Source organism: Manis javanica, chromosome 4 (assembly GCF_040802235.1).
Source record: "Manis javanica isolate MJ-LG chromosome 4, MJ_LKY, whole genome shotgun sequence".
Classification (NCBI taxonomy): Eukaryota; Metazoa; Chordata; class Mammalia; order Pholidota; family Manidae; genus Manis; species Manis javanica.
In genome coordinates this window covers 161,732,205-161,749,273 of record NC_133159.1, presented here as the reverse complement: position 1 = coordinate 161,749,273, position 17,069 = coordinate 161,732,205, and the positions used below count along the sequence as shown (strand labels likewise).

Genomic DNA, 17,069 nt, shown 5'->3' with positions numbered 1-17,069 from the left:
TAAAGCGAGGTTACTGTATTTAATTTTATCTTTACTCAGTAACAATAACCAGTTCATCCTCACCATTCTACAGAAGGGAAAACTGAGACACAGCTTTAACAAACGAAGTAAGATGAAAAATTTTAAAGTCTCGGTCTACCAGCTCCAACTTTGCCACTGCAAGACTACACGGAATGGGTCACCTATGAGTACAGTCAGAGCCTGAGCAACAGCTTGTTTGGGTTCCGGTCCACGGGGGCCTAGCTCCCCAAATATGATGTAAACTCAGGTTTTGCTATTGCCCTTCACATTGCCTTTTAACATATTTTTTAGCTTGCATAAAGTTTATTAGGAATAAGTAAGTTAAATCACAGTGTGCGTGACCCCAAGAATGCCCTCGCGCGGGTCTGTCCCCAGACGTCCCTGGCTCCACTTTTCGCGCTTCCGCAGCACCCGCACGTTGGCCCTGGCCCTTTAAGGCCGCGCGCCAGGCCCCACCCCCGGCCGGTTCCCCGCCCCTCCCGCTGGAAGTCCGCGGCCTCCGCTCAGCCTGACTTGCGCCCCGCCCTCCCCAGCTGTGCGCCCTCTGTCCAGCTGTGCGCGCACGTCCGGAGTCCCAGCCATGTCTGCCGAGAGAGAGGGAGCCGAGGCGGCCACCGTGGTGGCGGCAGCCGAAGTAGGGGCCGGAGAAGACGCCTCATCGCAGCCCCCGAATGCCGAGCCAGCTGGCAACACCCAGCCACCCGCGGCCTCCGAGGGGGCCGCCGCCGTGTCGCCGCCGCCGCTGCGCTACCTGGTGCTCACAGGCTTCGGTGGCTACGACAAGGTGAAGCTGCAGAGTCGCCCGGCCGCGCCCCCGGCCCCTGGGCCCGGCCAGCTGACGCTGCGCGTCCGTGCCTGCGGGCTTAACTTCGCCGACCTTATGGCCCGGCAGGGGCTGTACGACCGGCTGCCACCATTGCCCCTAACTCCGGGTATGGAGGGCGCAGGGGTCGTGATCGCGGTGGGCGAGGGAGTCAACGACCGCAAGGTGAGCGGGCCAGGGCAGGGCAGGGCAGGGAAAGGCTGCGCAGGCCACAGGGCAGTGGGACACGAGGGAGGGTGCCGGGGGTGTGGCAGGGCGGGGAAAGCTGGCGAGGACCCAGGTAGTAGGGCGTGGAAGGCGAAGGAAAAAGGGTCTGTGTTCTGAGGTTTCTGGATAACTGGATTTATAGTGGGCGATGAAGGTGGACATGGAGTTATCGCCGCTTCCCCAACCATTCTTAATTGTCGCCGCAGCCCAGAAGCGGCAGTCGTGATCATGGCCGGGTGGGGTGGGGTGGGGGGGACAATAAGGGCGCCCATGCGCATGCGCAGTGTCTTCTCCGACACCCCCTCCCCCGTGAAACCACACCTGTACCCCTGCCCACAAAACACTCCTCGGGTAATAGTGGTCTGACACTCTGGCGATTAGCGCCTCTTTCCCCGAGGGAGCTTGAGGATCTGTGTTAGGGCTGGGCGGGGAAGCCTGGCTCTGGCTGAGCCCTGGTCACATGCAGCCCCGTGGTCTGTGGGGGTGTGAGACGGCCCCTCCCAGAGCACAGCCGGAGAGGAGGCACGCCCATCATGGAGGAGAGGGAGACTGCCCCCCACCCCAGCCGCCATCGGCCCTACACTGCCAGTCTGATCTTGATTGGGGGGAGAGCGGGCGCACTTAGGTCTTTGGATCTTTGTCTTGCGCTGTCCCCTGTGACTACAGTATCTCCTCCTCCAGTGACTCAGCCAGCGGGCCACGACCCGGGGCTGCCTTTGGGAACGTTCGGGTGGAACCTCCCTCAGCTTTCCTCATGGAGGGACCCTCGCCTCAGAAACCCCAGCGGTGCCCATTTAGACTGGGGTGGGGGGTGTGGCACCGGGAGCAGGTTGGCCCAGCTCTGCTAGTCTGTTTCTCCTTTTCGTTTATCATTAATCTTGGCGGCAGTCTGGGACACCAGAAAGTTCCAAATGACCAACTTTTTGAGAGACCCAGAGTGAAGGCTTTTGTATAGGGGTTTCTCTTCAAATCAGGCCCCTGTAAGAGAGGCCCCTCAGCTGTATCCTTCCTCTTGTCAGTCCTGCCAGTCCCAGACCCCAGAGCTGGAATGCTCGGATTTATTGTACATGCAAACATCTCCTCCTTAAGGGCTTCTTCTTGGATTCAGCTCTGGCCCCACCCTTTCCACTGACTTCTAAATAATCCCACTCTTGGGAAGGTACTAAGAGGAATTTTTGTTTTGTTTTTTGGTGGGGGGAGTGGTAGTTCATTATACCCGTGAAGGCCACCCACCTAACCCCTCCCCACACTTTCCACTTTGTAACTAGAGGATATCCTGTCCAGGGCAAGAATCTGATGTAAGAGGCTGGATTCTGTGGGGAGAGCCTGCCCTCCCTTTCCCCCGAGTGTCTGGGCTGGGGAGGGGTCATGGACCTCCCCCGAGATGGGCTGAGGGGTGGGCATTAGCCTGGGTAAGTGAGCTTTGTTCTGGGCCAAATCTGGGACTGGTCATGACCCAGACTGATCATTGCGCTTTCCCAGCATTCCTGGGTTATTTCCAAGTCCACTAGTCCTGAGTCCTGACGTGGATGCTTCCATTTCCCAGACCTGATGTTGGCCAGTGCACGTGGGGAAAGATCCCAACCTGCCCATTGTCCTCTTCCTCAGTAGAGGGTGAGGGCTTGAGGACATGAGAAAGGGTGTATGTGGGAGTTACATCGCCCATCATAGACCCCAATCCCAGTAACATACAGAATTCCCATCATTCCTGTCAGGGACCAAGACAGACTGGGATTGTCCCAGAACAGCACCCACACCTCTCTCTCCAGGCTCTTCAGAGCATGAGGAGAGGCCTTCTTTTCTCCTAAGACTGCCCCTTTTCCCTGACCTCCCCTTGACCTCACTTGCTAAACTCGAGGAAAACGTTCTTTGCCCTTTTCCTCCTGCAAGTAGGCTCTTGTGCAGGTGGCTGAGAGTGGGAGGAAAATGCCTTTTCCTGATGGGTGGGGTTGTGTGGTTCTCCTTGTCCATAACTTCACCCATCTCTGGGTGAAGGTGTTTCCTGGGCTCCCAAACACTTCTCTTGAGGTGACCCCTCCTGCCCTAACTGCTCCGAGACCTCACCTGTGCTTCAGCCTGGTCCTCACCACGCACTGTCCTATCCCGTCAGTTACTGCACTGGTGACTGCCCCTCCTTGCAACTGTTAACTGCCATTCTTGCTAACATTGTTGTTACCTAACACTACTAAGTGCTTACTGTGAGCCAGACATTGGGCTGATAATCACTGAGTGATTTTTTTTTTTTGCCTCCTGATGTGCATAACAGATAGGAAAACTGAGGCTCAAAAAAGTTTAGTGTTTTTATTTGCCCAAGGTCACACTGTCAGTAAACAATGGAGCCCCTTTTTTTCACCAAAACAGTTTGATCTCTTCATCAGTACTTCATGCTGCCCTAACTGCAGGCTTCTTGCATTCCGGGATCTTACACAGTAGTGAAGTGTAAACCCATACAGTGGAGATAAGGATGTACCTACCTCAAAAAGCTGGAGTAGGATTAATTGAGAGCCTGTGTATGTAAAGCACTTAGAATAGGGTAAGCACCCAGGGAAGGTAAAGCTGTTACTGTTTCTGGAGATTATATCATTACCCTGATTCCTGCGCGGCTTCTACTGCCCCTTCATTGCCAGAAGAGGGACTTGTATATAGTGAGAGGTCATGAATCACTGTGAGGATGAATTAATGAGTGACTGAACCATGCTCTTCTTCCATTCTTCAAGGTAGGGGACCGGGTGATGGTATTGATCAGGTCGGGCATGTGGCAGGAGGAGGTGACTGTGCCCTCGGCCCAGACTTACCCGATGCCTGAGGCCATGACCTTTGAGGAAGCTGCTGCCTTGCTGGTGAATTATATCACAGCCTACATGGTCCTCTTTGACTTCGGCAATCTACGGCCTGGCCACAGCGTCTTGGTACACATGGCTGCAGGTGACAGGCCCTCTCCTTTTATCCCCCATCTTTACCCCACCCAGATTTCCTTCTAGGCCCCTTCTCTGCCGCCTGTCTGAATTGTTGTCATGGTAACACTTTGGCCTATGGCGCCCAGAGGCCTCTGCAGTGTTGTTGCCTTGGTAACATTCAGGCACCAGGTCCAGCCTGGTGTGCTGTCCATAGCAATATGCCCTTACCCAGCAACCCCTCCCTGCCAGCCACCCTCCTCCCAATTCTTAATCATGGAAGTTGAACCTGAGATGAGGGGAGAACACCTCAAAATGAGCCCAGGCTAAATCAAGGTGGTGGGCTGGGTCCTTGTGAGGCAAGAATGGAGATTGGTGGCAGGGAGGCTCCATAGCTCCTCCTCAGAAAAGTGTCTTGCTGCAGGGGGCGTGGGTATGGCCGCCGTGCAGCTGTGCCGTACAGTGGAGAATGTGACAGTGTTTGGGACAGCATCGGCCAGCAAGCATGAGGTGCTGAAGGAGAACGGGGTCACATACCCCATCGACTACCACACAGCTGACTATGTGGATGAGATCAAGAAGGTCTCCCCCAAAGGTGGGGTCAGAGTATGGAAAGGGGGAGAGTGGCACCGGACAGGGAGGGGGTCTCCAGACTTGTGGATCCTAATGCTGTTCCTGGGCCTCCCTACTCTGTGACAGGAGTGGACATTGTCATGGACCCACTGGGTGGGTCAGATACTGCCAAGGGCTACAACCTCCTCAAACCCATGGGCAAAGTGGTCACCTATGGTGAGTTAGTGGGCTGGGGATGGAGGAGAGGGGAATCAGGGGTGGCAGGGTGGCCTGAGAGGTGGGAATGCAGAGGCCTGGGGACTGGGCACTCTGTAGAGAGCATCAGGGTTAGGATGGCCCGAATACTGCGTCGGATTGCCACTGCCCAAGTGCAGACACTGTCATTCTCTTTCACGGCATTTCATGCAAGCCTTAGGAAATTCTTCTTTCTGTGCTCCTGTTTGGGGATTATTCCTGTTGAAAAATCAACCAGTTTGCCTTCCTTTGTCTTGCTTTCCCGGGCAAGCGGCATTTTCATTCACACACAAAATAAACAAAGATTAGAGCAATTTTTGAGTCTGCCGGAGTCCATTTGGGCCTGGTGGCCAGCAGGTGGTGAATTATCCTGTCAGTCTGCGGACAATTGTAAGGGGTCTGTGGCGGGGCAGACAAGCATAGATCCAGACATGCAGGGGTTGCCTGGCATCTGGATTCTCATCCCTCAGGAATGGCCAACCTGCTGACAGGCCCCAAGCGGAACCTGATGGCCATGGCGCGCACATGGTGGAATCAGTTCAGCGTGACAGCTCTGCAGCTGCTGCCAGCCAACCGAGCTGTGTGCGGTTACCACCTGGGCTATCTGGAGGGCGAGGTGGAGCTGGTCAGTGGGGTGGTGACCCGTCTCCTGGCTCTGTACAACCAGGGCCACATCAAACCCCACATTGACTCCGTGTGGCCCTTCGAGAAGGTGAGTGTGTTGGCTCTTCAGGGAGGGCCTGTGTAGGACCTGTGACAGATGCCTGGGCTTCCAGGGCTAGGATTCCTGGGAAGGGGAGGGCTGACTCCTTTAGGCTGCTCTCTGGAGGGACCGGATGGCGGCACTGGAGCAGTCCTGTCTTCCTCTCTAGGTGGTGGATGCCATGAGGCAGATGCAAGAGAAGAGGAATGTGGGCAAAGTCCTCCTGGTGCCTGGGCCAGAGAAGGAGAACTAGGGCTGGAGCTGGAGACCCTTGGGACCCAGGAAGAAAGCCACTGGGAAGCTATGCTCTGTTGGCTACCAGACTCTTTTGCATTTTATCTCCTATGGTAATGCTCTGCCCTCTCTCCCCTGAAGGCTTCCAGTTGGTGGTGACCTCTCCCCTGCCCTGTTCTTTCTCTTCAGTCAGGGCTGCCCTCTCCCCACTTCCTGCCCTCCAAAAAGGTTGGGAAGTGACCACTTGGATGTCTGGGCCTTGCCAAAGGGACAGGGAGGGTCAGAGGGAGGCCGCAGCTTCCTGCCCCCACCCTTTCCCTGGGCCTGCTCTGCTGCTTTTGTGCCAAGATTAGCCAATCCCTTTCTGTCCCATTCTATGTGCTTCCACCTCTGCCTCATCTCCCCTCCTGCCCCTGCCCCACAGCTCCCCAAAGAATTGAAATGTCAGCTCAGGATTTGGGGCTAATCTGTGTGAATCCAGCATGTCCTAGTCTCGCCCTAGTGTCCCTTCAGCCCTGGGCCAACCAGCGCCCACCCCTGAACTCTGTTTCCTCATTGCATGGCCTTGTCCTCTTGTCCCCAACTTTTTAAGCACAAATGGGTTTCTTCCATCTCCAGGTTTTCTGCCACTCTTATTAACCAAGGTTGCCTCTTAAAACAAGGGCGGGAATCAGACCTGCTCCTCTAGGTCACAACTCTGTGGGAGGGACACAGAGCCCCCCTTCACTGAGTTCTCTGGATTTGTTCTCGGTGCCTTAGCAAGGAAAACCTGTGCTTGTGTATGTGGGGAGCCCTGTCTCGCACCTCCTTCTCCACCCCCGCACTCCCCAGTGCCTTCCTCGTTCTGGCGGAGCTGGGGTTTGCTGTTCCCCAGTCCTACAACACTGCCAAAAATCTGTGTGTGCCAGTGGGTGGGGCCAGGCCCTAGCCTTCTGGGATCTGTGCCCTGTCCTATCTCTGGGGCTGTCATTTCTCTGGGTGGTTAGGGAGAAAGGTGGGTAAGCTTTCTCAGCCTTGCAGATAAGTGTGGCATTTACCAGCCAGAGCTCTGAGAGGCAGTGCCATCTGTTTCTTGTTCTGGACCAAAGTGAAAATCAAAGCACACTCCCTGTGTCATCAGGAGAGGTTCACGGCCTTCTCAGAGCAGGGAGCCAGCTTTTCAAACTCAGCCCCTAACTTTGTTTACATGGGTGGGGAGGACATGGAACAGGGGAGCAGGGGAGGTGGTTAGGACCTGGGTCACTGGAACCAAAGTGGGGACTTCTGGGTAGGGGGGTAACTCCCTCCACTCTCTGACCTGGGATCAAGGAGAGTTATTGCCCGAGCCATTGCTGACGGAGGTGGGGGGAGGGACTCAGCCTCATCATTGTCTAAATGAGGCCTAAACATGTGAAGTGTGATTTTCTGCTTTTGTGTACCCCACTCCATTACCGAAGCTGCCTTTGTGTTTGTGTCAATAAAAAGCCAAATCCTGGGTCCTGGGCCTCTGAGCGTAGAGGGAAAAGTGAGCATGTGGGCAGCCAGTACTGATAGTGGAAGCTTAGGGTTTCATCCCTCCCAGAAGCCTCCTTCCAGTTCCAAATTGAATTTCATGAAAACAAAATGACGAAGATCACAGCAGGTGGGCGCTTTTACAGTTCTCAGGTAGCATTTCGCAGCTGGCAATCCCTGCCCGCTGCTGACCAGCATTCTCCCCCTGCAGTGCATCCAGCCTCAGCCCTTTGAGAAACGTGGCGGCAGGGTGGGAGGGAGAAGGGCAGCTTCCTAGCCAGACTCAGCGGTGAAGACTGCCAGGCCCCGCTGCCCTTGGGGCACAACTGTCAGGGCCTCCACCTCCCCACCCCCTTGGGTAGGCTTCTGGAAGTGTGTCTCCAGGATGTCAGTTAGCTCTGGGCCATCCAGGACGTCAGGAATGTTGAGCACCAGCACTGAGTGGGGCTCTGGGCAGGACCTGATCTGGAAAAGGAGCCCGGAGACAGGGAAAGGCTCATGAGAGTCAGGCTAGGGACAGAGGGTGGGCCATGGAGCACCCACCGAGAGGGGGCAGGAGGCCTAAAGAGGCTGATGGTGGGTTGGTCAGTGGGTTTAGGGGCTCTGAGCCTCCCTTAGGCAAGCTTCTGGCAGGCAGATAGGTCGCCTGGCCCCCATTCCCCACCTTCCCCCTCACCTCGGCCTTCTGGATCTCACCCTTCAGGTAGGGAGAAACCGTCAGAGGGAACTGTTGTCCACCCAGTGGCACTGTGAACTGGCCAATCCGACACAGGTGCTGGGCCACTGTGGGGCCAGGGAGGGGTGGACCTTTAGCCAAGGGTTCTCCGCTCCCATAACCTGATGCCTGTGCCCCAGTCCTGCCAGCAGCACCCTTACCTCCATCCTCAGCGAAGCCCAGCATGATGCCCCCTTGGTGCAGTTCCCGAACCTCCACATCACCACCCCCATTCCTGGTCTTGCCAAAGAAGATCTCCAGCTTGTCCAGCAGTTCCTCCTCACTCAGCCCGAGCCCCGCAGGAAGCCCACTGACCAGCACCCTCCGGCTGCTCAGGTGGCTAGACACCTAGGAGGAGATGAGAAGGAATGGTCCCAGGCCAGGCCCAGCCCACTCCCCGGTGCGCAGGCACGCAGCGCCCCCTGCCCACCCCAGGACCCCGCCATTCTATCACCTGAATGGTGGTCACCATGGGCAGCTCCAAGGGCTGGACCTGCACCTGCAGGCGGCACTCTTCTACCTTAATCTGATGCTCCTTGTGTTGTAGCACCTGTGCAGCCACTGAGTTGGGGGGGCTGGGTCAGTCCTGGGCACCCTCAGCCTCCCTCCCAAGGCTTCCCTGAGAGCTCACCCTTGGGGTCTTCAAAGGTAACCAGAGCAGAGCCTCCAGGTAGAGGGTAGCTGATCCGCACTTTGAAAACCAAAGACTTGGGCACATCTTTGTCCTGCTGAGTGTGTCCTTGGAACACCAGAGGGATCTCAGGCACTGGGAATGGGACCTGGAGGTGGTAGGGGGAGACTGATTCAGCCTTCAAGGCATTGAGAGTTCCCCACTCCCTCCCAGGAGGAAAGTGTCCCCAGTTCAGTGTGACTGATGTTGAGTGCCAGGGTAAATGTATTTATTGAAAGAGCTGGAGAAATGAGTGGCTAAACATAGGTCAAGCCTGTAGCTGGCACTTTATACACAAGACTTTAGTTTTTCCTTACATGAGAGGTAGGTAGCTCCACTTTACAGATGAGAAAACAGGTTCAGAGAGTTCAAGTAACATACTCAAGGTGACCCAGCAAGGAAGCGGCAGCGCCAGGAGTGCAACTAAAAACTAGTCAGCTCTTTCTACCAGGCCACACCCCCTCTCTCAGCTTACCTTGCCTTGTGGAGCGTCCCCCAGCTCCCTTTTCAGCTGCTGCAGCTCCTGCAGCCTCATCTTTAATCTGGTCTGCTCCTCCTGAAGGGTGTGGAGGGCCTGTTGGAGCAGATGAGAATGACCAGATGCCCACCTGCCTTTGCAGAGAATGAACAAGCCCAGAGGAAGGGGGGCCATAATCTGGATTCTCCAGGAGCAGAGCTGATGCTCAGCCCAAGACCAACCCAGCCCCTTTACCCTGCTCTGGGCGGGTCCTGGACCACTTTACTCATGACTGGGTTGGCCTCAACTCCGTCATGCTCTGAAAGGCCTTTGCAGCAGCCATGGCTGGGCTGTTACTGGAGACCCAGAGTTTAACAAACACTGACCTCCAGCTACAATATCTGGGCACTGAAACAGGACAGTGGACCCAGGGCAGTAGAAGACAAGGGTCCAGCCCTCAAGCCCATACAAAACAGTACCCAAGACAGTGCACAATCACCCTGCTGATAGGACAGCAGGTATTTGGAGGAGAGACAGTCCCAAAGTGTAACAAACCTGGAGAGGCCTCTAGGAGGAGTGGGAGCTTAGAGTCGCAAAACGTCGTAATACTACTAGCTAACATTTGTTAAGTACTTAGTATATGCCAGGCACTGGGCTAAGCCCTTTACATGGATTATATCACTCAATTCTGAAAACAATCCTGTGAGATAAATACCCTCTTACCCTTATTTTACAGATGAAGAAACCAAAGTTCAGAGAGGTTAAGTAACTTGCCTGAGGTCATTTGGCCCTAGGCAGACTCCAGCATGCTAATTTGTGCTGTACAGTGAAGAAATCTAGCCCAGAGTAGGGGAGTCATTTACCCCACATCTCCTAGCTTGTCCTTTGACTGCCACCCTTCCCACTGTACCAAGCAGCCTTCCAGGCTGGGTGTGATTTGGAGCCAGTCCAGCGAGAGGTGACAACGTGAGCAGGGGAATGACACCAGGGGTACAAATCAATGCACCTTTGTTTATGGGTTGGAGCAGACATTAGCTGGCAGAGTTTCACCCCGTGGTTGGGAAGCCTCATAAATAAGGTCAGCTCAGAGAAGTGTGAGCTTACCAGTTCTGTCTTGGTCATCTCTGTATTCCCAGTGTCCCCAGTCCCTGGCACAAAACAGGCATTCAGTAAATGTGTTGAATGAATGGGAGCATGTTACAGCGGGGATTGAAGAAATTCAGTGTGAATTCACTCTATTTTAAGCAGAGGAAAACTAGGGCTTGACTGAATAATGCTGGTTTATCAGTAGTGAGAAAGGTACCTCGTTCTTTATATTTCTGTAAACAAAGGGTTACAAACTCAGTGCCTTTAAGGGCCAGTAAGATGATATCAATGAGTCAAGAGAGCTGGTGTAGCACAATAGGGAGAAGTGGGGACTCTGAAAAACTGGAGGGAGCATGTGCCCACTTAAATGTCAACCTCTTCTCAGCCCTAACCAATTTTTTTCACATGGGAATGTGGTTCCAGTATCCTGTCTTCCCATATTAAGGGAAATCAGAAATCTGAATTTTTATTTGAAAAAGATGGCTCAATTTAAAAAATATCTGAAAAATGAAATATACTATTGGCTAGTCAGTCCTCAGGCCACCCTCTGTTTACTTTTGCTTTAAAGCTTGATCTAATCATACATAATTGCCTGAAAAATCTAGTAATTGGTGATGTTATTAATAAATAGATTAATAATAATAAACAAACAAAAGCTTAATACATAGGGTTTTAAAAAGAACCATTTAAAAACGGGGATTTAGATTTGGTAGCAGTAGGAACTGGGGAACTGGTGAAGCTTTCTGTAAGGGGGAGTGTGTGATGGACATCCATCAATCATCAGAGATCAATCAAGAGATCAATAATCATGAGATCAGTGATGGCAGGATGAACTGGAGCAACAGAAACTGTAGTGTGGGGAAAACAAACCAAGAATTTGAGGCTCTAATTCCCACAGGCTTGGCAGGAGCCGACCTGGGCCACGGGCAGTGGGCATGAGCTGATAAGCACCTATATCATGAGGAAAAGCCTTCAGACCCTGGATTATTAAGGAGACAGAGGGGACAAACTGGGGAGATGATACTAAGGTTGTAGACCTGAGTGTTCAAGAGTTTTATAATGCCACTGAGGCAGCAGGCAAGGGAAGAGAGCTGGTGGTTACTGAGGGCCCGCTGAATCCAGGCACAGGTGGACTCCATCTCATTTAAGTGTCACAAACCTGCCTTCTATCTCCAACTCCCATCGGAAACTTCTCTATTATTAGGACCCTCTTAAAGGTAACAGAGGCGGATTGTAGTCACTTACATGAATGAATTCAGCTATACATGCTACTTATTTACATAACATGATAACATGGTCTCTAAATGCAAACCAATGATCATTTGGTGCTTTAACTAGAAAAAAAATGTGATGTATTTTACACTGAGCTCATTGAAAGACTGTAAATTCTGGAAACTTTAGTGGTAAGTTAATGATTTAAGGTTGACTTTGACTACATGCATTCTTCTGCCTTCTTGTCAAGTTTAGAACCTAACCACTGCATGAGATAAAATCTCATGCTATCTATGTTCACCACAGCAGTATCAGGAGGCCATTTAGCATAACCGTTAAGAGTACAAACTCTGAGGCCAAACCCCCAGGGCTAATACCCAGTACCTCTTACTACTGCAAGCCAATGGCACATTATTTAATTCTGTGTCTTGGGTTTCCTCTTCTGTAAAATGGACAAAACAGCACTTTGCACACACACACACACACACACACACACACACACACACACACACACACTGGTGTCTGGCATGTAATGAATGCTATGTTAAATGTCTTCTATTTTAATAACCCTCATTTTATAGATGAGGAAGCTGAGTTTTGTCAAGGTTAAGTAAGTCAAAACCAAAGTAAGTCAAACCCAAGGCCATTGAAGACACACACAGTCATGGACAGGACTTGCTGGGTAGGACTCTGGGTCAGAGCAGCATGTGGTAAGAGCTCAGGAGAACGGAAGAGCTCTTTGGGGACTGAGCCTTAAAAATGTACTCTGAGGATACCTAGTTATGGCTCATGAGAGACAAAATAATGCAGAGAAGGAAAAGAAGGCATGGTCAAAGATAAGCAGGGCCAGGGCCAAGACAGTACTGTCAGAGACACAGGAGGAGGACTGAAACAGATGCAAGGAAAGGAGGGCAACAAGAAGTCCGCTGGCTCTCTTGCTCATTCATTCATTCATTCATTCATGCATTCATCTGCCCAGCATCTAGCAATTGCCAGACTTTGTTCAAAGCTCTGGGGATATAGAGGTGAAAACAGACAAATTTTCCTTATGGCATTTACATTCTAGGGAATGAGTCAGACAATAAACAAAATAAATAAGTAAAATCTACAGTATGTTCATGGTAAGAGTTATAGACAAAAACGAAGCCAGGAAGGGAAGACAGAGAATGTTGGAATACAGTTTTACATGGAATGATCAGAATAGGCCTCCCTGAGATGATATTTGATCATATACTTGTAGGAGGTAAAGGAGCAAGCCTTGTGTTCATACGGGGAAAGTTCTATGCAGCGGAAATAGCAAATGCAAAGGCCCTTAGGTGGGAGTTTGTCAGGTGTATTTGAGGCATAATTAGTAAGGAGGCCCATGTGGCTGGAGCACAGAGAGAGGGGAGAATGGTTGGAAATGAAGTCACAGATGAGAGGGGCTTGGGTCATGCAGGGCCTCTTACACTAAGGGAGGTGGGAAGCCACAGGCAGGCGTAAATGTTAGGATTTAATCCTTTAAATGTAAAGGATTACTTGGCTGCTGTGTGAAGAGACTGGTGAGGGGAAAGGGTACAAGCAAGAAGACCATTGAGGAGGCCATTAGAGCAGCCAGGTGAGCGACGTGGCAGCCGTGAAGGTGGAGAGCAGCAGCGGAGTCTAGATGGACTGAAGTTGCTGATGGATCAGAATTAGAGTGTGGAAGAAATACCCTATGACCCAGTGACTCTGCTTCTGGGAGTTTACCTCAAGGAAAATAAACGACTAACTTGAAAAGATCTATGCATACCTCTGTTCACTGCAGCACTATTTACAATAGCAAAGATATGGAAGCAATTCAAATGCCCATCGATAGATGAATGGATTAAAGATGATGTGGTACATAAATATTACTCAGTTGTAAAAAAGAAGGAAACCTTGCCATTTGTGACCACATGAGTGGATCTAGAGGGTATCGTGCTAAGTGAAATAAGCCAGTCCAAGAAAGACAAATACCATATGATTTCACTTATATGTGGAATCTAAAAAAAAAAAATAAACAAACAGAAGAGAAATAGACTCATAACTATTGACAACAGACTGTTGTTGACTATAGGGAGAAGGCCAGGGGCATGGGTGAAATAGATGAAGGGGATAAAGAGGTACAAATGGCAAATTGTGAAATAAAGTAGTTATAGGAATGGAAGTACAACATATAGAGTATAAGCAATAGTATTGTAATATCTTGATATGGTGATGGGGGAACCACACTTACTGTGGCAAGCATCTAGTAATGTATATAATTAGAGTCACTACGTTTTACATGTGAAACCAATATAACATTGTATACCAACTTTATCCCAATTCTAAAAAAGGGGGAAAAAATCAATAAAAATACATATCACTGAAGAAAGAAAGAAATAGGGTGTGGAAGAGAGAGGAGTCTGGGATGACTAAGCTTTTTGGCCTGAGCAGATGGAGGGAATGAGAGCCATTGGCTGAGATGGGGAAGACTGAGATTTGGAGCAAAAAATTAGGGGTTTATTTTGAATATGTTAGGTACGGAATGCCTGTTTGACCACCCCGTACAGATGTAGAGTAGCAGCTACCTTTACCAACCTAGCATTCAGGGAAGAGGTCCCAGCTGGGAATATCAGCTGGGGAATTACCCAGGCAGAGGCGGTAGTCACACAACTAAATGAGATCACAAAAGGTCACAAAACTAAGTGAGATCAACAAGGGAGTGGGTGTAGACGGAGAGAGGCCCAAGGGCTGACTTTACTAGAAGAGGGAAACACAGAAGCACCAGCCAAGGAGAACGCAGAGGAGGGGGGAGGGAACAAAGTTCCAGGAGGAGGAGTAGGCGGCTGTGCCCAGTGCTGCCAACAGGCTGGCTAAGATGGGGGAGAGAGCATGACCACCGAGACTGAGCAACAAAAACACCAGTTACACTTATCATAAGTAAATGGCCAGAAGTTCATGTACCAAGATTATTATCCTAGCTTTGTTTACAACAGAAAATAAAATCTACATGTCTACAAGAGAGGATTTAAATAAATATAAAATATTATGTAGCAATAAAGACATTACAGAAGAACATGTGACATGGGAATGTGCTCACAATAAGCCAAAAGAAAAATATAAAACTGTATGGAAAACACAATCCCTATTCATCTAAAGAGTTTTAATTCATAAGGATATTTATTAATGCATAAAAATGCATTAAAAAAGTCTGGGAAGATAGACACCAAAATGTTATTAATTGAGGTTGTCTCTCAATAATGAGTTTAGAGTGATGAAAGAAAATGGTTTCCTGAACCCACCCACCTTCCTTGCTTTTTAATATGTAAAGACCCTTTAAGGGAGCGGTTTAAGCCAAGAGGTAGGAGTGAAGTGGGATGAATCAAGATAATCCTGGGAAACTGGGGTTCTGAAAAGCTTGGCAATAATATTAACAATAACAAACGTGTTGTGTGCTTAGTCTGTGCCAAGTGGTGTCCTGTTTTTACTGTATTAATTTGTGGGTTATCCGGGTTAATGACTGCAGGTATGTATTCTTGTGAAGGAGGTGCTACTTACTATTATTCCCTTCTTATAGATAAGGAAATAGAGCTTAGCCTGTAAACTTTAGAGAGGCTAATAAATTGCCCAGGAGGAACCAGGATTTGGAACCAGAGAGGCTGGCCCGGGAGCCTGTGGTCTTTCTTACCACCTGAGGGCAAATGGAAAATGTCCAAGTGAGAAATCTGTGTATTTGTAACAGCTGGGGTAGTATTAGGGAGGGAAGACCGAAGAAACTGGAGAGCGGATGTGTTTCATTCATTAAGCAGCTGTAACTGAGTGCCTACTGTGTGCCAGGCACAGCGCTAGGCACTAGGGATAAACGGTGGGTAGGCTAGAGGAGGCTCAGTCCTCAGTGTAGTCCAGCATTAAGGAGGGGTGTTCACAGGTCAGCACGGCGGGAAGGTTACTCAGAGAAGGTACATGCTTCCTCTGACCCTGAAGAGGGCTCAAGGTTCAGATGAGATAGAAGTAAAAGGGAAGATCTCAGGAGATGAGGATACGAGCAATTCTTAAACTTTCAGACTTGTCATTAGGGCAATTCTTAAAACCTTTTTGTTCACAGAACCCTTTGAGTATCTGATGAAAACTAAGGATTCTCTCTCCGGAAAAATACACATTCACACAAGAAATTCTCATTTATGATGTGGTTATAGAATTGTCTGAGGCAATAGGTTAGGGGACCGATGTGACAGGGGAGAGGTCTGCGCCCGCTGTGCTTCCCCCAGATCCACAGCCGGTCTGAGAGAGGCGCTGAGAGCAGGCTTGGCCCGCGGCTCCGGAGATGCCTGCAGCGCCCCAGCCGAGAGGAGTGCCCCTTTGCCCCACCCCCCACACTCTCCTTCCTCACCGCATCATGGGTCACTGACATGGGTCCGGGTTCGGGTGGCAGGAGCAGAAGCCTCAGAGCTACGAACAAGGCGGCCGGGTGCACCGTGCACCCGGACTGAACTCTCGCTTGTACCTTACCGGGGGCTTTAGTTCCCCCAGCAAGTCCTGAATACGCTTCAGATGGGATTCTGCAGGAAGCTCTTTACTTCCACTTTCATTTCAGTGAAAAGCCCGCCCTTTGGTGCTCACACGCCCCCAGATGGTTTCCCCACCCCTGGGAGGAGCCTTCCTAGCCCCTGACGTGTGCTCCGCCCTGCTATGCCGCCTCGGAAGCTACCCTACCAACTGCAAACTGGATGCTTATTCCAGCTTATCAAACCCAGCACAAGCCCACTGGTAGAATTTTGTCTGCTTTGTTGGTGGATATTTCCCGAGACCCTAGAAAGATGTGGGCACATGCAGACATTAACTGAATGAGAAATGCACCCAGGACAGATAAAGTAACGCCCATCAAATTCACAAAACTGCGGGAACGGCCAGCATTTGTTGAAAGCTGTGTTATATGCCCACTACTGTTTCTGCTTTATGTGAATTAACTTGGATCTTCAAAACTCTATTAAGTTGGTCCTTTTTTCCTCATTTTGCAGATTAGATTCTAACTTCTGAGGTACAAGACATACGGCTACAAAATAAGGGATGTATCCGAATCTGGTTGGAACATTTAGACCTTGAGGGATAATGTAAAAACTTGCATTTTTAGTCAGGAGGGTTTAAAGTCAGTCCATTTGTGACTCTGAGAAGGCAAGCTCCTTAACAGGAGTCCATCCTGACAAGAGACCCCAACACTTGAGGGTTTAAGTACACAGAACACTGTGTATGTTTCCTGATTTCATCTAGTCCAGGGTTTTTCCACCAAGAGTAGTTTACCACCCAAGCCTGTCTCGGGTGCAAGTGTGCAAAGTCCAAAGCTTGGCAAATACACGTTTACATTGTTCCATCACCAGCGGGAAGGCCTATTTTACCAGTAAGACAGGGTCAGTTTAAGTATCCAATGAAAGGCAAATGCCAGGTCAAAATGCTTCACAGCTGTGTCCAAGCCCCTTGATTCACATCCTTCCTTGACAGTCTACTAGTCAGGCTGCCTGGGGACTTACCCAGGTCTCACTAGGAACGGCTGTCTGGGGGTCAGGCCTTCCTCATTGGCCCTCGACCCTATCACCTTATGGAGTTCTCCAGTGTTCCTCACAGCAGCTCCAGTATCATGGGACAACGGGCTGGAAATCAACCTACTAAGTAAGTCGTGCAGGAACTCTAGCACTTTGTGGTCTAACCAACCACCAGCGCTAAGGCTTGAGAACCTCAGGTTTGTGGCTCTCACTCCAAAGCAGCTGGTGCC

The 17,069-nt window shown here is 50.6% G+C and overlaps 2 protein-coding genes across 8 annotated transcripts; one reads left to right on the top strand and one right to left on the bottom strand.

Moving 5' to 3' along the window:
- Positions 1–519: 519 nt before the first annotated feature.
- On the top strand, positions 520–7,165 carry VAT1 (vesicle amine transport 1). Its single transcript, XM_017656271.3, has 6 exons — positions 520–1,009; positions 3,769–3,976; positions 4,370–4,540; positions 4,645–4,734; positions 5,223–5,464; positions 5,625–7,165. The coding sequence occupies exons 1-6, from the start codon at positions 602–604 to the stop codon at positions 5,706–5,708; spliced, it is 1,203 nt and encodes a 400-aa protein (XP_017511760.1). The 5' UTR covers positions 520–601; the 3' UTR covers positions 5,709–7,165.
- Positions 3,338–15,909, bottom strand: IFI35 (interferon induced protein 35). Of its 7 annotated transcripts, none has more exons than XM_017656278.3 (7): positions 15,693–15,907; positions 9,041–9,139; positions 8,527–8,674; positions 8,350–8,456; positions 8,057–8,243; positions 7,857–7,963; positions 3,338–4,971 (listed from the first exon to the last, which is right to left on the bottom strand). In XM_017656278.3, the coding sequence occupies exons 1-7, from the start codon at positions 15,711–15,713 to the stop codon at positions 4,966–4,968; spliced, it is 675 nt and encodes a 224-aa protein (XP_017511767.3). In that variant the 5' UTR covers positions 15,714–15,907; the 3' UTR covers positions 3,338–4,965. The 7 variants fall into 7 exon arrangements, with proteins under 7 accessions (XP_017511767.3, XP_036875623.2, XP_017511764.3 ...); XM_037019728.2 differs by lacking the exon at positions 3,338–4,971 and adding an exon at positions 5,052–5,620 and having other exon boundaries at positions 15,693–15,908; XM_017656275.3 differs by lacking the exon at positions 3,338–4,971 and adding an exon at positions 7,302–7,640 and having other exon boundaries at positions 7,877–7,963; positions 15,693–15,909.
- Between the last annotated feature and the right edge of the window lie 1,160 nt (positions 15,910–17,069).

Coding starts and splice junctions, on each gene's coding strand:
- VAT1 (XM_017656271.3), top strand. CDS start 602: ATGTCTGCCGAGAGAGAGGGAGCCGAGGCGGCCACCGTGGTGGCGGCA. Junction 1,010..3,768: donor AGGGAGTCAACGACCGCAAG/GTGAGCGGGCCA, acceptor CCATTCTTCAAG/GTAGGGGACCGGGTGATGGT. Junction 5,465..5,624: donor CCGTGTGGCCCTTCGAGAAG/GTGAGTGTGTTG, acceptor CTTCCTCTCTAG/GTGGTGGATGCCATGAGGCA.
- IFI35 (XM_017656272.3), bottom strand. CDS start 15,713: ATGTCAGTGACCCATGATGCG. Junction 9,140..15,692: donor TGTCAGTGACCCATGATGCG/GTGAGGAAGGAG, acceptor CTGCTCCAACAG/GCCCTCCACACCCTTCAGGA. Junction 8,244..8,349: donor CCATGGTGACCACCATTCAG/GTGATAGAATGG, acceptor ATCTCCTCCTAG/GTGTCTAGCCACCTGAGCAG.